General features: G+C 45.1%; 1 protein-coding gene across 1 annotated transcript; it reads left to right on the top strand.

The window, feature by feature from the left end:
• Positions 1-1,341: 1,341 nt before the first annotated feature.
• On the top strand, positions 1,342-8,816 carry LOC140735568 (endogenous retrovirus group 3 member 1 Env polyprotein-like). The gene is made up of 2 exons (XM_073060767.1): positions 1,342-1,863; positions 6,311-8,816. The coding sequence occupies exon 2, from the start codon at positions 6,603-6,605 to the stop codon at positions 8,271-8,273; it is 1,671 nt and encodes a 556-aa protein (XP_072916868.1). The 5' UTR covers positions 1,342-1,863; positions 6,311-6,602; the 3' UTR covers positions 8,274-8,816.
• Positions 8,817-15,049: the final 6,233 nt, after the last annotated feature.

Genomic DNA, 15,049 nt, shown 5'->3' with positions numbered 1-15,049 from the left:
AAGGTACAATGTCCATTTAGGAATCAGATGGCAGAGGGGAAGAAGCTGTTCCTGAATCGCTGAGTGTGTGCCTTCAGGCTTCTGTACCTCCTACCTGATGGTAACAGTGAGAAAAGGGCATGCTCTGGGTGCTGGAGGTCTTTAATAATGGATGCTGCCTTTCTGAGACACCGCCTTCTAAAGATGTCCTGGGTACTTTGTAGGCTAGTGCCCAAGATGGAGCTGACTAGATTTACAACCTTCTGCAGCTTCTTTCGGTCCTGTGCAGTAGACCCTCCATACCAGACAGTGATGCAGCCTGTCAGAATGCTCTCCACAATACAACTATAGAAATTTTTGAGTGTATTTGTTGACATGCCAAATCACTTCCAACTCCTAATGAAGTATAGCTGCTGTCTTACCTTCTTTATGACTACATCAATGTGTTGGGACCAGATTAGATCCTCAGAGATCTTGACACCCAGGAACTTGAACTCTCTCCACTTCTGATCCCTCTATGAGAATTGGTATGTGTTCCTTCGTCTTACCCTTCCTGAAGTCCACAGTCAGCTCTTTCTTCTTACCGACGTTGAGTGTCAGGTTGTTGCTGTGGCACCATTCCATTAGTTGGCATATCTCACTCCTGTACACCCTCTCGTCACCACCTGAGATTCTACCAACAATGGTTGTATCATCAGCAAATTTGTAAGGTCTTAGCCTGTGGCCTTTCCCCATTAGCGCCTTTGCAGTGACTGACTTGAGTTTCAGTACTGTCAGCACCCAGTTCTGGACCTCGAAACAGGTCTGCCTGCAGCTTTTGCACCAGAAGATTTTGGTCAACTGATATGTGTTGCATTCTTCACCAGATTGCTAATCCTCCAGCAGCAATTATTGCTTATCTTGCTGTATATTCCTTAGAACACAAGGGCCCTGGGGTGTAACGTACAAACCTCAACAAAGACCACTGCACCCTTTTTCCAGAAAGAGATTGCTAGCAGTTTCCTGCCCATCGCACCCACCTCAAGCCAGTATCTGGTGTGTTGAGACGTTAAGGTATTAAACTAGGAATAGGTCATCACTAACTTGGTTAAAATTTTGAATTATTTCACGCTTTGAATTTCAGTATTGAAAATGTAAGAAGTGAAAGGGTTAAGGTTAGACTGTGCTAAGATCTAAGCTTACAAAACATATGCTGACACATTGCTAAATAAGGATATAAGATTCTTGCAAAACTGTATAGGTACAATCTGTACCTTGTGGTAATCATGAAGAACTAAAAGGGAGTCATTAAGCTAGGAGCTGAGAGCGGAGGTGGATGAAACAGATGGAGATAAGCTGTACTGTTGTGGCTAACTCCAAGGCCGATAAGTGTTTGAAAACTTGGCAGACATGGCTCTGCGGATGGCTAACTCCAAGGACAGAGGATATGAGAAAATGTGTATGTGACCCCCGAAATGTACAAGCCTGTGGGGAGGGGGAGAGTGGAGCTGACTATGAATAATTGTAGGAATGATACAGCAACTGAGGGACACGTGATAACCTACTTGAAACTGTATAAAAGGAAATGAAATGTAATGCTCTGGGCTCAATACTGCTGGAGCAGTTTTGGGTCCGACTCTGCAGACTCGTGAAAAATAAAGCTTTGCCGCTTTGCAGTTTGCTGAGACTCATGGTGTGAGTTATTTCTGACAGCTGGGGGTCTCGTCCGGGATCCCCACTCCGGTCGTGGAGGGCGAGAGGAAGGACATCGGAGAAGGTGCACCCTGCCGAGTTCGGCAGTCCCTGATTCCTTGCTCGTCGTCTGAAACGGCTTGAGCGAGTGAGATCCGGACAGCGCAAGGCGGCAAAGCAGGGAGGAAAGGAGACGGTTCTACGGCACACCGGGTAAGTGAGACTAGCTAACTGAGATCTAGGTGGGTGTGACCGGGTAAACTAGGTGTGACGACACCTAGAGTAAAAAGAACCGGGCCGGGAAGGGAATAATGGGAGGGGGAAGCTCAAAGGAAGAGGAGCCGGAGAGTTCGGGTTTGTTCCCGAAGGTACCTCCTGATAGCCCCCTCGGTAGAATGTTTGCAGGATGGGGATATGGACGAACAAAGGGAAAGCAGAAAAAGAGAATGGTAGAATATTGCAAATTATGGTCCAAACAGCCAATAACAGGGTCCTCGGTATGGTGGCCACCATTTGGGTCAGATGAGGATTGGGTTAGACAGGCCTTAAACATATATGTAAACTCTAAACCAAATGTGAGAGAGGAAGAAAATGAGTATGCCTCTTGCTGGGTTCCCGGACCAGGAGACTCCGCAAGAAGTTTTAAACTAGAAACTAAAACTAAGGAGGAAGAGCCTCCTTGGGAAGTGTTGAATCATCTACCTCCCCCTTATGTTCCCCGGCCCCAGCAGCCCGAACAAGCTGCTAGTGCTCCGCATCCGGATGATCCGCAACGGCAGGCGGAAGAGGAGAGAGAGAAAGGAGAAGGGGAATGCCGGGGAACCTAAGTTTCCCCTGTTAAACCCGAACTGGGATAAGCAGACCGGAGAAGGTCAAGGAAACATGAGAGACATGAGGGAATTCCTGATAAAGGGAATAAGACAAGCGGTCCCCAAGGGTCATAACTTCACTAAGGCGTTCGGAAGCCACCAGAACCCCGATGAGACCCCAACTGACTTCCTGGATAGAATTCGGAAAAATATGCAACAATATGCGGGGGTAGACCCGGAGACAGAGGTGGGACAACAGCTAATTAGGGTAGAATTTGTATCGAAAGCCTGGCCAGACATTCGGAAGAAACTAGAAAAGATAGAGGACTGGAATTCAAAACCCTTGAGTGAATTACTGCGAGAAGCGCAGAAGGTGTTTGTAAGAAGAGACGAGGAGAAACAGAAAAATACCGCTAGGATAATGGTTCAGACAGTACGGCAAGTAACCACAGAAAACAGGGAAAAGAGGGGAACGTGGTCAGACCGAGGCAATGGCCAAGAACTAGGAAGGAAAACGCGAAGGACTCTAAGATGCTTCCACTGTAACGAGGAAGGACATTTTAAACGGGAATGTCCTAAGTATCGGCGAGAGGTCAGGTCATATGCCATGATGGAGGACGAAGACTAGGGGGGTCGGGGGTTCCTACCCTTGGGGAGAAGAAACTATCGACAGGAACCCCTGGTAAATCTGAAATTAGGTCCCCAAGGGTCAGATACAACCTTTATGGTAGATTCGGGTGCTGAAAGATCCAGTGTAATCCAGATACCTCCCGGCGCCCGAACAGGAACAAGAGTAATGAAGGTATCCGGTATCGGAGGAAAAACGATACAAGTGCCCATTGTGGACAATGTGGAAGTCGGATATGAAGATAGGGCAACAAGGCAAGACCTTCTCCTGCTGCCCTCGGCAGGATTCAACCTATTAGGAAGGGACCTGCAAGTGCAACTGGGCATTGGAACAGTGCCGAACAATGGAGAAATAATAGTAAAATTATTCGCATTAAAAGAAGAGGACGACCAGAAAATAGAGCCCGAGGTGTGGTATAGAGAGGGAAATAGGGGAGGATTGAACATCAGCCCTCTACAGATCACCTTGCTACCGGACGGTCGCCCAGTAAGGAGGAAGCAGTATCCCATTGCGATGGAAGGAAGAAAAGGGCTGCAGCCGGTAATTGAAGGGCTGATCGCAGATGGACTGCTGGAAGAATGTATGTCGCCATATAATACCCCCATCCTCCCGGTGCGAAAGCCGGACGGGACTTATCGGATGGTACAAGACCTGCGGGGTCTAAATGCAGTAGTCCAGACCCGATACCCGGTAGTACCCAACCCGTACACCCTGATGAGTAAAATCTCCCCTGACCATGAATGGTTCAGTGTAATAGATCTAAAAGATGCTTTCTGGAGTTGCCCGCTAGAAGAAAGCAGTCGGGACATGTTTGCGTTTGAATGGGAAAATCCTACAACAGGGCGGAAAAGACAACTCAGATGGACGGTCCTGCCGCAAGGATTCACTGAGTCACCTAACCTATTCGGGCAGGTCTTGGAGCAAGTACTAGCGGAATTCCAATGTGCTCCAGAGAACCAACTGCTACAGTATGTGGATGATTTATTACTATCCGGGCCAACACAGAAAGGGGTGCAGGAAGATACCATCAGATTACTGAACTTCCTAGGGAAAAAGGGGCTACGGGTCTCCAAGAAAAAGTTACAATTCGTGGAAAAGGAAGTAAGGTATCTGGGACACCGGGTCAGTAAGGGACAGCGAAGCATTACCCCAGAAAGGATAGCTGGAATAACAGGGATGTCGCTACCTCGTACCAAGAAGGAGATACGACAGTTCCTGGGGTTAGTGGGGTATTGTCGAATCTGGATTGAGAATTATACTCCCCTGGTGAGATTTCTGTATGATAAACTCGGGCAAGATGAGCAAACAGTAAAATGGACAAAGGAAGAGGAGCAAAAATTCAACTATATCAAGGGGCAATTGATCCGTGCTCCGGTGTTAGTCTTGCCAGCCCTGGAAAAACCATTCCAGCTGTACGTCAACAATGCCGAAGGAATGGCCCAAGGGGTACTCACCCAACTAAGAGGAGGAAAGCGGCAACCCGTGGCTTTCCTGTCAAAAATGTTAGACCCGGTATCGCGTGGATGGCCCACCTGTATCCAAGCAGTGGCAGCGACAGCGGTATTGGTAGAGGAAGCCCGGAAACTAACCTTTGGAGGGAAGATCACAGTGCATTCTCCCCACTCGGTCAGCACCCTACTAGCCCAGAAGGCACATCGGTGGCTCACTGACTCCCGCATTCTAAAGTACGAAACTATACTGATGACCGGAGAAGACCTAAACTTCGCAAAGGATTCCAGTTGCAACCCAGCCCAGTTCCTCTATGGAGGACTAGAAGAAAAGGAGTCAGAACACGACTGTATTGAATTGCTGGACTTGCAAACAAAGAGCCGGGAGGACTTACAGGAAGTTCCCCTGGGAGAAGGACAGGAATTGTATATAGATGGATCCTCACGATGTATTGATGGAGTACGGCACAGCGGATATGCCATCATTGACGGAGAGACTGAAAGAATAGTGGAGTCCGGGAGATTACCGGGAAACTGGTCGGCCCAGTCATGCGAATTATACGCACTCCAGAGGGCTCTGAGGATATTGGAAAAGAGGATCGGAACAATATACACTGACTCTAAGTACGCCTATGGGATAGTACATACCTTTGGGAAGATATGGAAAGAAAGAGGACTGATAACGGCCAGAGGAAAGGGACTGGCACACGAGCAAATGATAAGTATGACATTGGGAGCCCTGGCCCTACCAACTGAGATTGCGGTAGTACATGTACCCGGACACCAAAAAGGATCAACACCTGAAGCAGTAGGGAACCGTCTAGCCGATGGGGAGGCCAAACGAGCAGCCGTTGAAGACCCGATCCAACTCCTGACCTTGATACCAGTGAGGGAAGGACTTACTAAACAACCTATGTTTACCCAAATAGAGATTGATAGCATGAACCAACTAGGAGCCCGAAAAGACACTGATGGTAAATGGACGGTCCCGGATGGGAGACAGGTACTAAATAAGGAAGTAACCCGCAACATCCTCCAACAGTTGCACCATCAAACCCACTGGGGAGTACAGGCCATGTGCGACACAATTCTGAGGGACTATGTATGCAAAGGAATATACACACTGGCCCAGCAAGAGATAACTGGATGTCCGACGTGCCAGCGGATAAACAAGAAAGTGATGCGATCCACTCCAAGAGGTGGCCAGCCACTGGCCATGAGACCGTTCCATAGAGTCCAGATCGACTTTACCGAACTACCCTCAGTGCAGAGATGGAAGTACCTGTTAGTAATAGTGGATCATTTTACCCACTGGGTGGAAGCATACCCGACCACAAAGGCCGATGCGCCTACAGTAGCCCGAATACTACTAGAAAACATAATCCCCAGATATGGGATCATGGGGTCCATAGACTCGGACAGAGGGACACACTTTGCCTCCAAGACGCACCAGTTGATTTGTGATGCATTGAGTATCCAATGGAAATACCATACCCCGTGGCATCCCCAGAGTTCGGGACGGGTGGAAAGGATGAACAGTACCTTAAAGGCGCAATTGACCAAATTAATGCTAGAAACCAAGTTACCCTGGACTAAGTGTCTCCCCATCGCCCTGTTAAGAATCCGAACAGCACCCAGGAAGGATATAGGAATCTCCCCCTATGAAATGCTGTTTGGACTCCCGTATTGGAATAAGGTAGAAGGGTACCCCACGCTACAAGGGGGTGATATTTTTATAAAGAACTATTTACTGGCACTATCTCGTTCCTTTGCAGAACTGCGGAAGAAGGGTCTCTTGGCCCAGACTCCGCCGCTCGACTTTGCTTTACATCAGATCGTGCCTGGAGATTGGGTTCTGGTACGGACCTGGAAGCCGGAGAAGTTACAACCACAGTGGGAAGGCCCTTTCCAGGTCCTGTTAACCACCGAGGCGGCCGTACGAACAAAAGAGAAAGGGTGGACCCACGCATCCAGAATAAAGGGACCAGTTAAGCCTGAGGGACACACGGAGTGGACCTGTGTTCCCAGTGAAGAACCGTTGGTGGTGAAACTGAAAAGGCAACAAAAATGAACTCAATGTGGACTGTTACATTATTGACTGTAATATATTTAATTCTGTATGTGGGAAAAATAGAAGGGAAATGTGACAAGTGTAGAAACCGAGTTTTGGAGAAAGGAAAAGAACGACCCGGGGCCCTTGTGTCACATTCACATGTAAATGACCAATGTTATGGAAAAGAAAAAGAGGAATGTGAAGAGGGAGGAATAAAATATACCCTGAAAAAGAACAGGGGATACCCCGGTGGATCAGTGAGAGAAGAAAAAGGAGAAGGGAGAAGTTGGAGTGTACGAGAAAGTACATGCCCTGAGACAGAATGGATATGTGAAAGGAAAGAAAAAGGAAGGGCAGAGTTTGGTGGAGTCAGAGAAGAATGGGGAACCTATGGAAAAACAAGACCGGAAATGAAGGAAAACCTGTTTATAGACTTAGCAACTCGAATAGCTACAAGTTTAAATGTAAGTGACTGTTGGGTTTGTGGGGGACCCCACATGAGCGAGCAATGGCCATGGATAGGTGAGAGTTTGAGTGTGTGGGAGCTATTGGCTCATGATTGGGATAAGAAAAGGACTGGGAGGACGCAAGAATGGAAGTTAACAAACTATCCGGAAGGACAAGTATGTGTAGAAAGAAAAGGGAAGGTGAAAGTAGGAGAAAGCCCATGTCAGAGTATAAAGTTGGCTAAAACAAAAAATAATGCCACTTGGTGGCCCGAGGAGCCGACTTGGTACATAACTAAAGGGGCAAAGGACAATTGTACGGCTATGGGAAACAATTCGGGAATCTGGAATTGCAGTGGGCATAACCCGTACGAAGGAATTCCCAGTGTTTGGAAAGCCTGGCGGAAAGCAAAGAAAGGAGGATTTGTTCCAGAAGGTCTGTTCTGGATTTGTGGGAATCAGGCATACACCAAATTGCCGAAAGGATGGGGAGGAGTTTGTTTCTTAGGCCTTATAAGGCCAGAGTTCTTCCTCCTACCCCAGGATGAAGATAGGGAATTGGGAATCAAGTTATTTGACTCACTGAGAAGGGAGAAGCGGGAGATAAAGGTGGGAGAATGGGGCGACGAGTGGCCTCCAGCACGCATCATTGAATATTACGGACCAGCAACTTGGGCCCAGGATGGGTCATGGGGTTACCGAACCCCGGTATATATGTTAAATCGAATAATACGCCTACAAGCTGTAGTAGAGGTGATCACCAACCAAACCGCATTGGCTCTGGAATTGCTGGCTGAGCAGCAAAGCCAGATGAGAACAGCCATATACCAAAATCGATTAGCATTGGATTACCTATTGGCCTCCGAGGGAGGGGTCTGTGGAAAGTTCAATCTGACAAACTGTTGCCTAAAGATAAATGATAATGGAAAGGCAGTGTTGAAAATATCCGACAAAATTCGGAAGTTGGCCCATGTGCCAGTACAAACTTGGAGATCCTTAGGGAACCTGAGTTGGCTGGATAGTCTGCTGGGAGGAAGCTGGTGGCGAATAGCCCTGTTAATATTTGGCGGAATACTCATAATGATAATCATATTACCATGCTTAATACCCTGCTTGAGAGCATTAATAACGCGAGTAGTAGTACAGGTAATGCAGCCAGGGAACCCAGCTGACCCGGCTAAAATGCTGTTGCAACGAGGCAGAGAACTGGAAGAGTGGAATCCCTGGACAAATCCTTAGCACACTCTAAAAAGAAAAAGGGTGGAATTGTAAGAAGTGAAAGGGTTAAGGTTAGACTGTGCTAAGATCTAAGCTTACAAAACATATGCTGACACATTGCTAAATAAGGATATAAGATTCTTGCAAAACTGTATAGGTACAATCTGTACCTTGTGGTAATCATGAAGAACTAAAAGGGAGTCATTAAGCTAGGAGCTGAGAGCGGAGGTGGATGAAACAGATGGAGATAAGCTGTACTCTTGTGGCTAACTCCAAGGCCGATAAGTGTTTGAAAACTTGGCAGACATGGCTCTGCGGATGGCTAACTCCAAGGACAGAGGATATGAGAAAATGTGTATGTGACCCCCGAAATGTACAAGCCTGTGGGGAGGGGGAGAGTGGAGCTGACTATGAATAATTGTAGGAATGATACAGCAACTGAGGGACACGTGATAACCTACTTGAAACTGTATAAAAGGAAATGAAATGTAATGCTCTGGGCTCAATACTGCTGGAGCAGTTTTGGGTCCGACTCTGCAGACTCGTGAAAAATAAAGCTTTGCCGCTTTGCAGTTTGCTGAGACTCAGAGTGTAGGATTATTTCTGACAGAAAATATGTATTGAATGAATATATACTCAGGAGTCTCAATAATAAGTGCCTCCTGTATCTAAAAAAGAGGCAATTGAGTGTATGTTCACAGTCTTCTGCTGTTGTAGCACATCTACTTCAAGCTTGAAATGTTATACTTTCAGAGATGCTCTTCTGCATACCACTGTGATAACCTGTGGTTATTTGAGTTACTGTCGCTCTCCTGTCAGCTTGAACCAGTCTGGCCATTCTCCTCTGACCTCTCTCATTAACAAGGCACTTTTTCCTGCTGCTCACTGGGTAGTTTTTGGTTTTCACTGGCTCAATGGTTCAATTTGATGTCTGAGAATGTATACAGTATACTATCTGAAATCCTTACTCTTCAGACATCCATAAAACAGAAGGAAAATAAAACCCAAGGAATCAATGACAGAAAAACCTTAGAATCCCAAGGCACCCCTCCCCCTCGCACACACAATGAGCAGCAAACCTTCCTCCTCCTCCCACTTGATCCAGTAAAAGACATCAGGCTCCCCCACCACCCACCAAGCCCCTAGAAACCATCAAAAAAATACTGTCATCCTAACACCTTGACATCCCACAGGCTCTCACTAAAGAGGGAGAGAGAGAGAGTGAGAGAGATCGCTTCTGCCAAAGCTCGCTGCTTTAATGTTACAGCCTGCAGCATCGCTGACTTTGAGCTCCCCTGACCTGAGAGTCAGCAGCAAACTCTCTCTCTCACCGTCGAGAGAGAGACAGCAACCACTTGACTGCAGAGGGCCCCGACAGCCCTGTCTCGGTGTTCCAATCTCCTGCGACGCTTCAGTTAACGACACCGGCGAGGAATCGGGTTGGCCTCGGCTCACACCCAAAGGCACACACGTCTTCCAAGCCACTCCTGGAGATCGTGGAATGTAGGCCAGTTAGCAAGCTCCAAAAGGGCGTGAACCCACCGTCGGCGAGGAAAGCAGTTTGAGCGCAGCTGTAGATCACGGACTCCGACAGGACCCCAGCCACCTTGAAATGGACGTGACAGTAGGAGATTTAAACTGTTTTGCAGTCCACTCAAAGTTGCCCAGGTCTCAAAAACCTCTGGCACCATCTTTAGCTCCTCCCACGCACCCCCCCCCCCACCCGCCACCTTTTTGCATCATTCTCTGTAAAATCGAGAGACTTGTGTGTAGAAATTCCTGGAGGTCAGCTGTTCCTGACATACTCAAACCACCCCATCCAGCACCAACAATTATTCCACGGTCAAAGTCACTTAGATAACATCTCTTCCTCATCCGATGTTTGGTCTGAACAACAACTGAACTTCTTGACCTTGTCTGTATGCTTTAATGCATTGAACTGCTGACAGATGAGTGGCAGATTAGACATTTGTATTAATGCACAGGTATACCTAATAAAGTAGCCACTGAGTGTGTAATTTCAGTATTTAATGAATTTCAGTAATGAAAGAGTAAAAAGGAAAGGAAAAATCCGCATGCCTGGTAGCATTGATTGAAACAAATTCAAGTTTCAATCTAGTCAGAATTTACCATTGGATGAATTTTAAAAGCTAATTGTTTGTTTGATTTGGTAACTAGTGACCTCCATGCAGGTAGAGTCAACTATCAGCTGTGGAAGTGGAATAGGTTCCTTACATTAATCCTATGATGAAACTTTTAAGCACTGTACACCAGCTTGCTGGTAACATTCTCAATGGTTTCAAGTAAAGACATGTTGATAGCACCCGATTAAAAATTGTGATCTGCTTCATAAATAAATCATCTAACAGCAACATGAGAAGCCACTAGACACCTGCAATCAAAATATGAACAGTTTATTTCAGATATTCTTAAATAATTTCCTCAATAGCCAAATAAACAGTGTTGTATTAACACATCAGGAGATACAATCTCTGTGTCCACAATTTAGCAGTACTTGTAAACAGATTTGCATAGTAGATTGTGACATCATAAACCATACTGCCCATAATCTGGTCTGTCTAATTACTGCCTAATGGGTCTGAATGTGCAAATTTGGTTGTTTCAAAAGGTTGTCACCATTTCCAACCTGCTTTAAGAATACCTTGAGATCATGAAAGGCAATAGGCCACTGCAAATATTATTTCATGGTGAAATGTTATTTCTCACCAGGGAGGTTTATTTCCCACTCTGGGGAAAAAGATTAAATATGATAAATAAATCCAGGTTTATTTTTGGTCAGTTGAACAAACGCAGCCTGCAGATAGAAATTTTATTAAGCAAAATTTCAATTTCAGATTGGAAAGACTTACTTTCTCAAGATTAGCTAAATGTTAACACAGGTGGAATAAAATCTGAGGAGATGCAGTAGGAAGTGAGAAACTGAATGGTCACATGAGAGCTTCTGGTTTCTGGAGTGAAGGACTTACTGTGGGAGGAACTCGGAAGGTTGAGCAGCATCTGTGGAGGGGAGGAAATGGCCAGCGTTTCCAATTGAGACTTTGCATCAGGACTGAGCTTCGAGAGATGATGAGAATAAAGGGGAGAGGAGGAAGGGTGAGATAGGGATTTATAGATGGATCTAGGTAGAGTGAAGGATGATGGGCAGATGGAGCCAGGTGAAGAGGAGTATGGGGAGACTGAAAGGTGGAGTTGAGGGTGATGGATGAAAACAGAACCTGAACAGTCATGTGTTATCATAAGTGAATATCAAAATAATAGCTTCAAAGAAACATCTAAGATATATTAAAATGATCATATTCTGAATTATTAGCCTATTAATAAATATCAACATTCTTTTATCTTCACTGTGAATTATTACAACCGACAAAATGAAGTAAATGATTTCAGCACCAAGGACCTGGTGTCCATTAACCCGTGTTGCCATCAGATGGCGCTCCAGCCCTGGCTTTGACTTTTATATATTGGCGTTATGAAATGGGTCGTTCGAGCTTCCACTGAAACGAACGTGGAACTCTCGCAATTCCAAATCTGAATTCATTGGTGCCCATGAAACACTGATACACTTTCGGACTGTTAATGAGCAGAGCATATGCCATGAGTGGCCAACCTAATTGGCACTTTGTTTAGAGTGCTCATATCTAAAGGGAAATACTGAAGGCCGGTAAGGAAATGTTTTAAAACAGGATTGGAAACAATTTTCTAGGGTAAAATATGCCAGCTTCAAGGGATCACTCCAAATTTCAATTGCACAACTTACCAACTTCACTTTTTCATTCCTTTTTGACCCAATTCTGAGAACTCCCACAATGGAGGTGTCTACTAACATAAAGACTACAGTAACTCAAAGAGAGAAGCTACATCACGTTCCCAGAGCAAACACTCATCTTTACAAGCGGCTACCTCCAACTATCCAACATAATTAAAACAAAACTTTCAAATTGGATTTAATGGTAAATGATTTTATTTATGAGGATAATGAAATTTCAGCTGCTCTATGTCGGTTTGCCCGCAGTCCTCAGCATTCTGAGAAGAAAATTGAAATCAAAATAGAAAAGAATTCTCATACACATTAGAATATAGATTAATATATCAGTAGAATAGAATGTACAGTACAATGAAAAAGTCTTAGGCGCATATATATAGGTAGGGCGCCTAAGAGCTTTGCACAGTGCTGTATTTATCAACATGGAGTGGGGAGTGAGTTTGTAAATCTGGTAAGAGCAAAGGATGTAGGAATAGTAAGGGTGGAGAGCTGCAGAAGGGGTGTGGGACAGGTGGGACAGAAGGAATGTCGGGGCAATGGGTGGCACGGGCGCAGATCCATCCCACTCTGAGATACCAGGCAAGCTCATTTGATTCCAATCAATTGGTTTATTTATCATTACAGAATGTCTCTCTTGTGCTTCCCGCTCCCTTCCTTTTCCCAGCCATGATTCCCTTCTCCCTGCCCCCCTTCCCACGCTCAGTCCACAATAGAGACCCATATCAGAATCATGTTCATTATCAATCACAGATGTCATGAAATTTGTTTTAGTGACAGCAGTACAGTGCAATACATAAAATTACTGTGTAAAAGTCTTAGACACCCTAGATATATATACGTACCTAAGACTTTTTCCACAGTATTGTACGCTCCATTCTATAATCCATAAAACAGGACGCACATTAGTATATCAATAATAAGTAAAAATGTGTTACAAAAAAAGAATTAGAGTTGCATCAAAAGTATTAAATGAACCTTGAGTGGAAAAGAAAGGTGATACAAGCAGTGTGTTGTGGAACTGTTTTCATCTTCATTGTTTGGATGTTAACGCAGTGGAGTAGTTAACAACTTTAGTATAGATTCTATAACAAGTTTACCACAAGGCCAGAATTTCCCCCAGGGTCAAGAAATATGGTTTTCTATATTCCAAGAACTGAGTGGCCTTCCCAGCCTCCATTGTGAAAGCCAAAAATAATCTATTCATTGCCACCCAGACGCTTGATCTATGATAAAGACCAAAGAGGCTAGACTGGCTTAGACATGCTCGTACACTTACGTACGACTGTGAGGAGCTCGGCCGTCTTTCTGCGCCATTCACTGAGGGATGCGTTCCCTAAGCTGGCTGAGCTGCCGATAAAACGGTCTGCAAAGGAACCACTGCAGATCCCAACTAAAGACAAGCAGGTGATGATCAGCTAAATAAGTTCAAGCTCATCCCCCGAGGAGGGAAACTGAGTGCAGACAGCCGGGGTTGAGATTGTTCGGCTTCTTTACCTGAAATGGTAGCGGTACTTTTCCTTCTATAGATGCTGCCTGACCAGCCGAGTTCCTCCAACACTTCGTGTGTTTCCCTAGATTCCAGCTTCTGCAGTCACTTGTGTCTCCAAGGTCAAGTTTATTGTTGTCAAGGGCATATGTAAATACACAGGGCATAAATGCAATGGCAATTAGGTTTGGCAGCACCAGCACATTACAAGATGAGGACAAATATAAGCTAACATAACATAAATTGTACGAAGTTACGCTTGATTTAAACAATTAAGTTGAACATCTCACTGCTGACCATTGCCTGTCTTCCCCTGTCCCACAACCAATGCTACCTGTCTAACATCCGACATCCACCATCACCACCTCATCACCATTTGCCCAGAAGTCATACACATCCTCAGTCACTTCCCCAAACCATTGTTCTTACTATTGCCAATCACTTCGCCCACCAGCCACTCTTCCATCTATCCCCCCAAACCACACTCCCCTCATTTCCCCACCTCACTTTCAGTATGAAGACTCAATACACTCTGTCAGATGGCTAGGCACCCTCACTATACACATGTGCCTAAGACTTTTGAACAGTATTCTATGTCATGAAACCTGCCAGTCAGTGGAAGAATGATGAGGTACTGAAGGTAAACATATTAACGTGGAGGAAGATGATACACCCCAGGCTGCCTTAAACCCACTGTGCTTTACAATTCATAATACACTGAACCTGAACATGACACAGCTGTTGCCCCACAAAGGGCATGTGTTGTACAATCTAGGGATCCCACTACTATTTAAAAACCAAGATTAAACTCAGTAATTGCGCTAATGCAGATGTCAAGATGCATAAATCCTGAACTTCCTGTTTGCATTGTGCTAAAATATATTATTACATTGAAAACAGACACTTCCAAGCAGTTGCAGTTCCAGCCCGTGACCTTAAATGCTCCTTGCTCGTGTGTGGGAGTATCTGAACAGCTGTGGTTCTCAGCAGCAATAACAACAGAAGTTATCAGTTCAATCTTTAATAAATTTGCTTGATGATGATTATAGAATTACATCACAGCATGAACTCTGGTTATCATGTTATGGTTAACAATTATGTCCAGGTTAAAATGTGTACATGCTGTGCAATTTTTGCAATAGTATTGTGTATGTTTATTCAATATCATTTTCTATTTTCACTTTTTATTTAACTTTAACATTTATATTAAAGATGAGAAAGTCTGCTGGAAATCCCGAGCAACGCACCCAAAATGCTGGAGGAACTCAGCAGGTCAGACAGCATCTATGGAAATCAACAGGCAGTTGACATTTCGAGCCAAGACCTTTCTTCAGAACTGAGAAGGAGGTGGGAATGTGCCAGAATAAAATGGTGGCAGGAGGGGAAGTTGAATAGCTAGAAGGTGATAGGTGAAGCCAGGTGGGTGAGAAAGGTGAAGGGCTGGAGTAGAAGGAATCTAATAGGGGAGGAGAGTGGACCATAGGAGAAAGGGAAGGAGGAGGTATTAGGCAGGTGAGAAGAGGTAAA

Source organism: Hemitrygon akajei, chromosome 11, assembly GCF_048418815.1.
Source record: "Hemitrygon akajei chromosome 11, sHemAka1.3, whole genome shotgun sequence".
Lineage (NCBI taxonomy): Eukaryota > Metazoa > Chordata > Chondrichthyes > Myliobatiformes > Dasyatidae > Hemitrygon > Hemitrygon akajei.
Note: the sequence above shows the minus strand (reverse complement) of the source record. Positions and strands in the feature narration are given on the sequence as shown.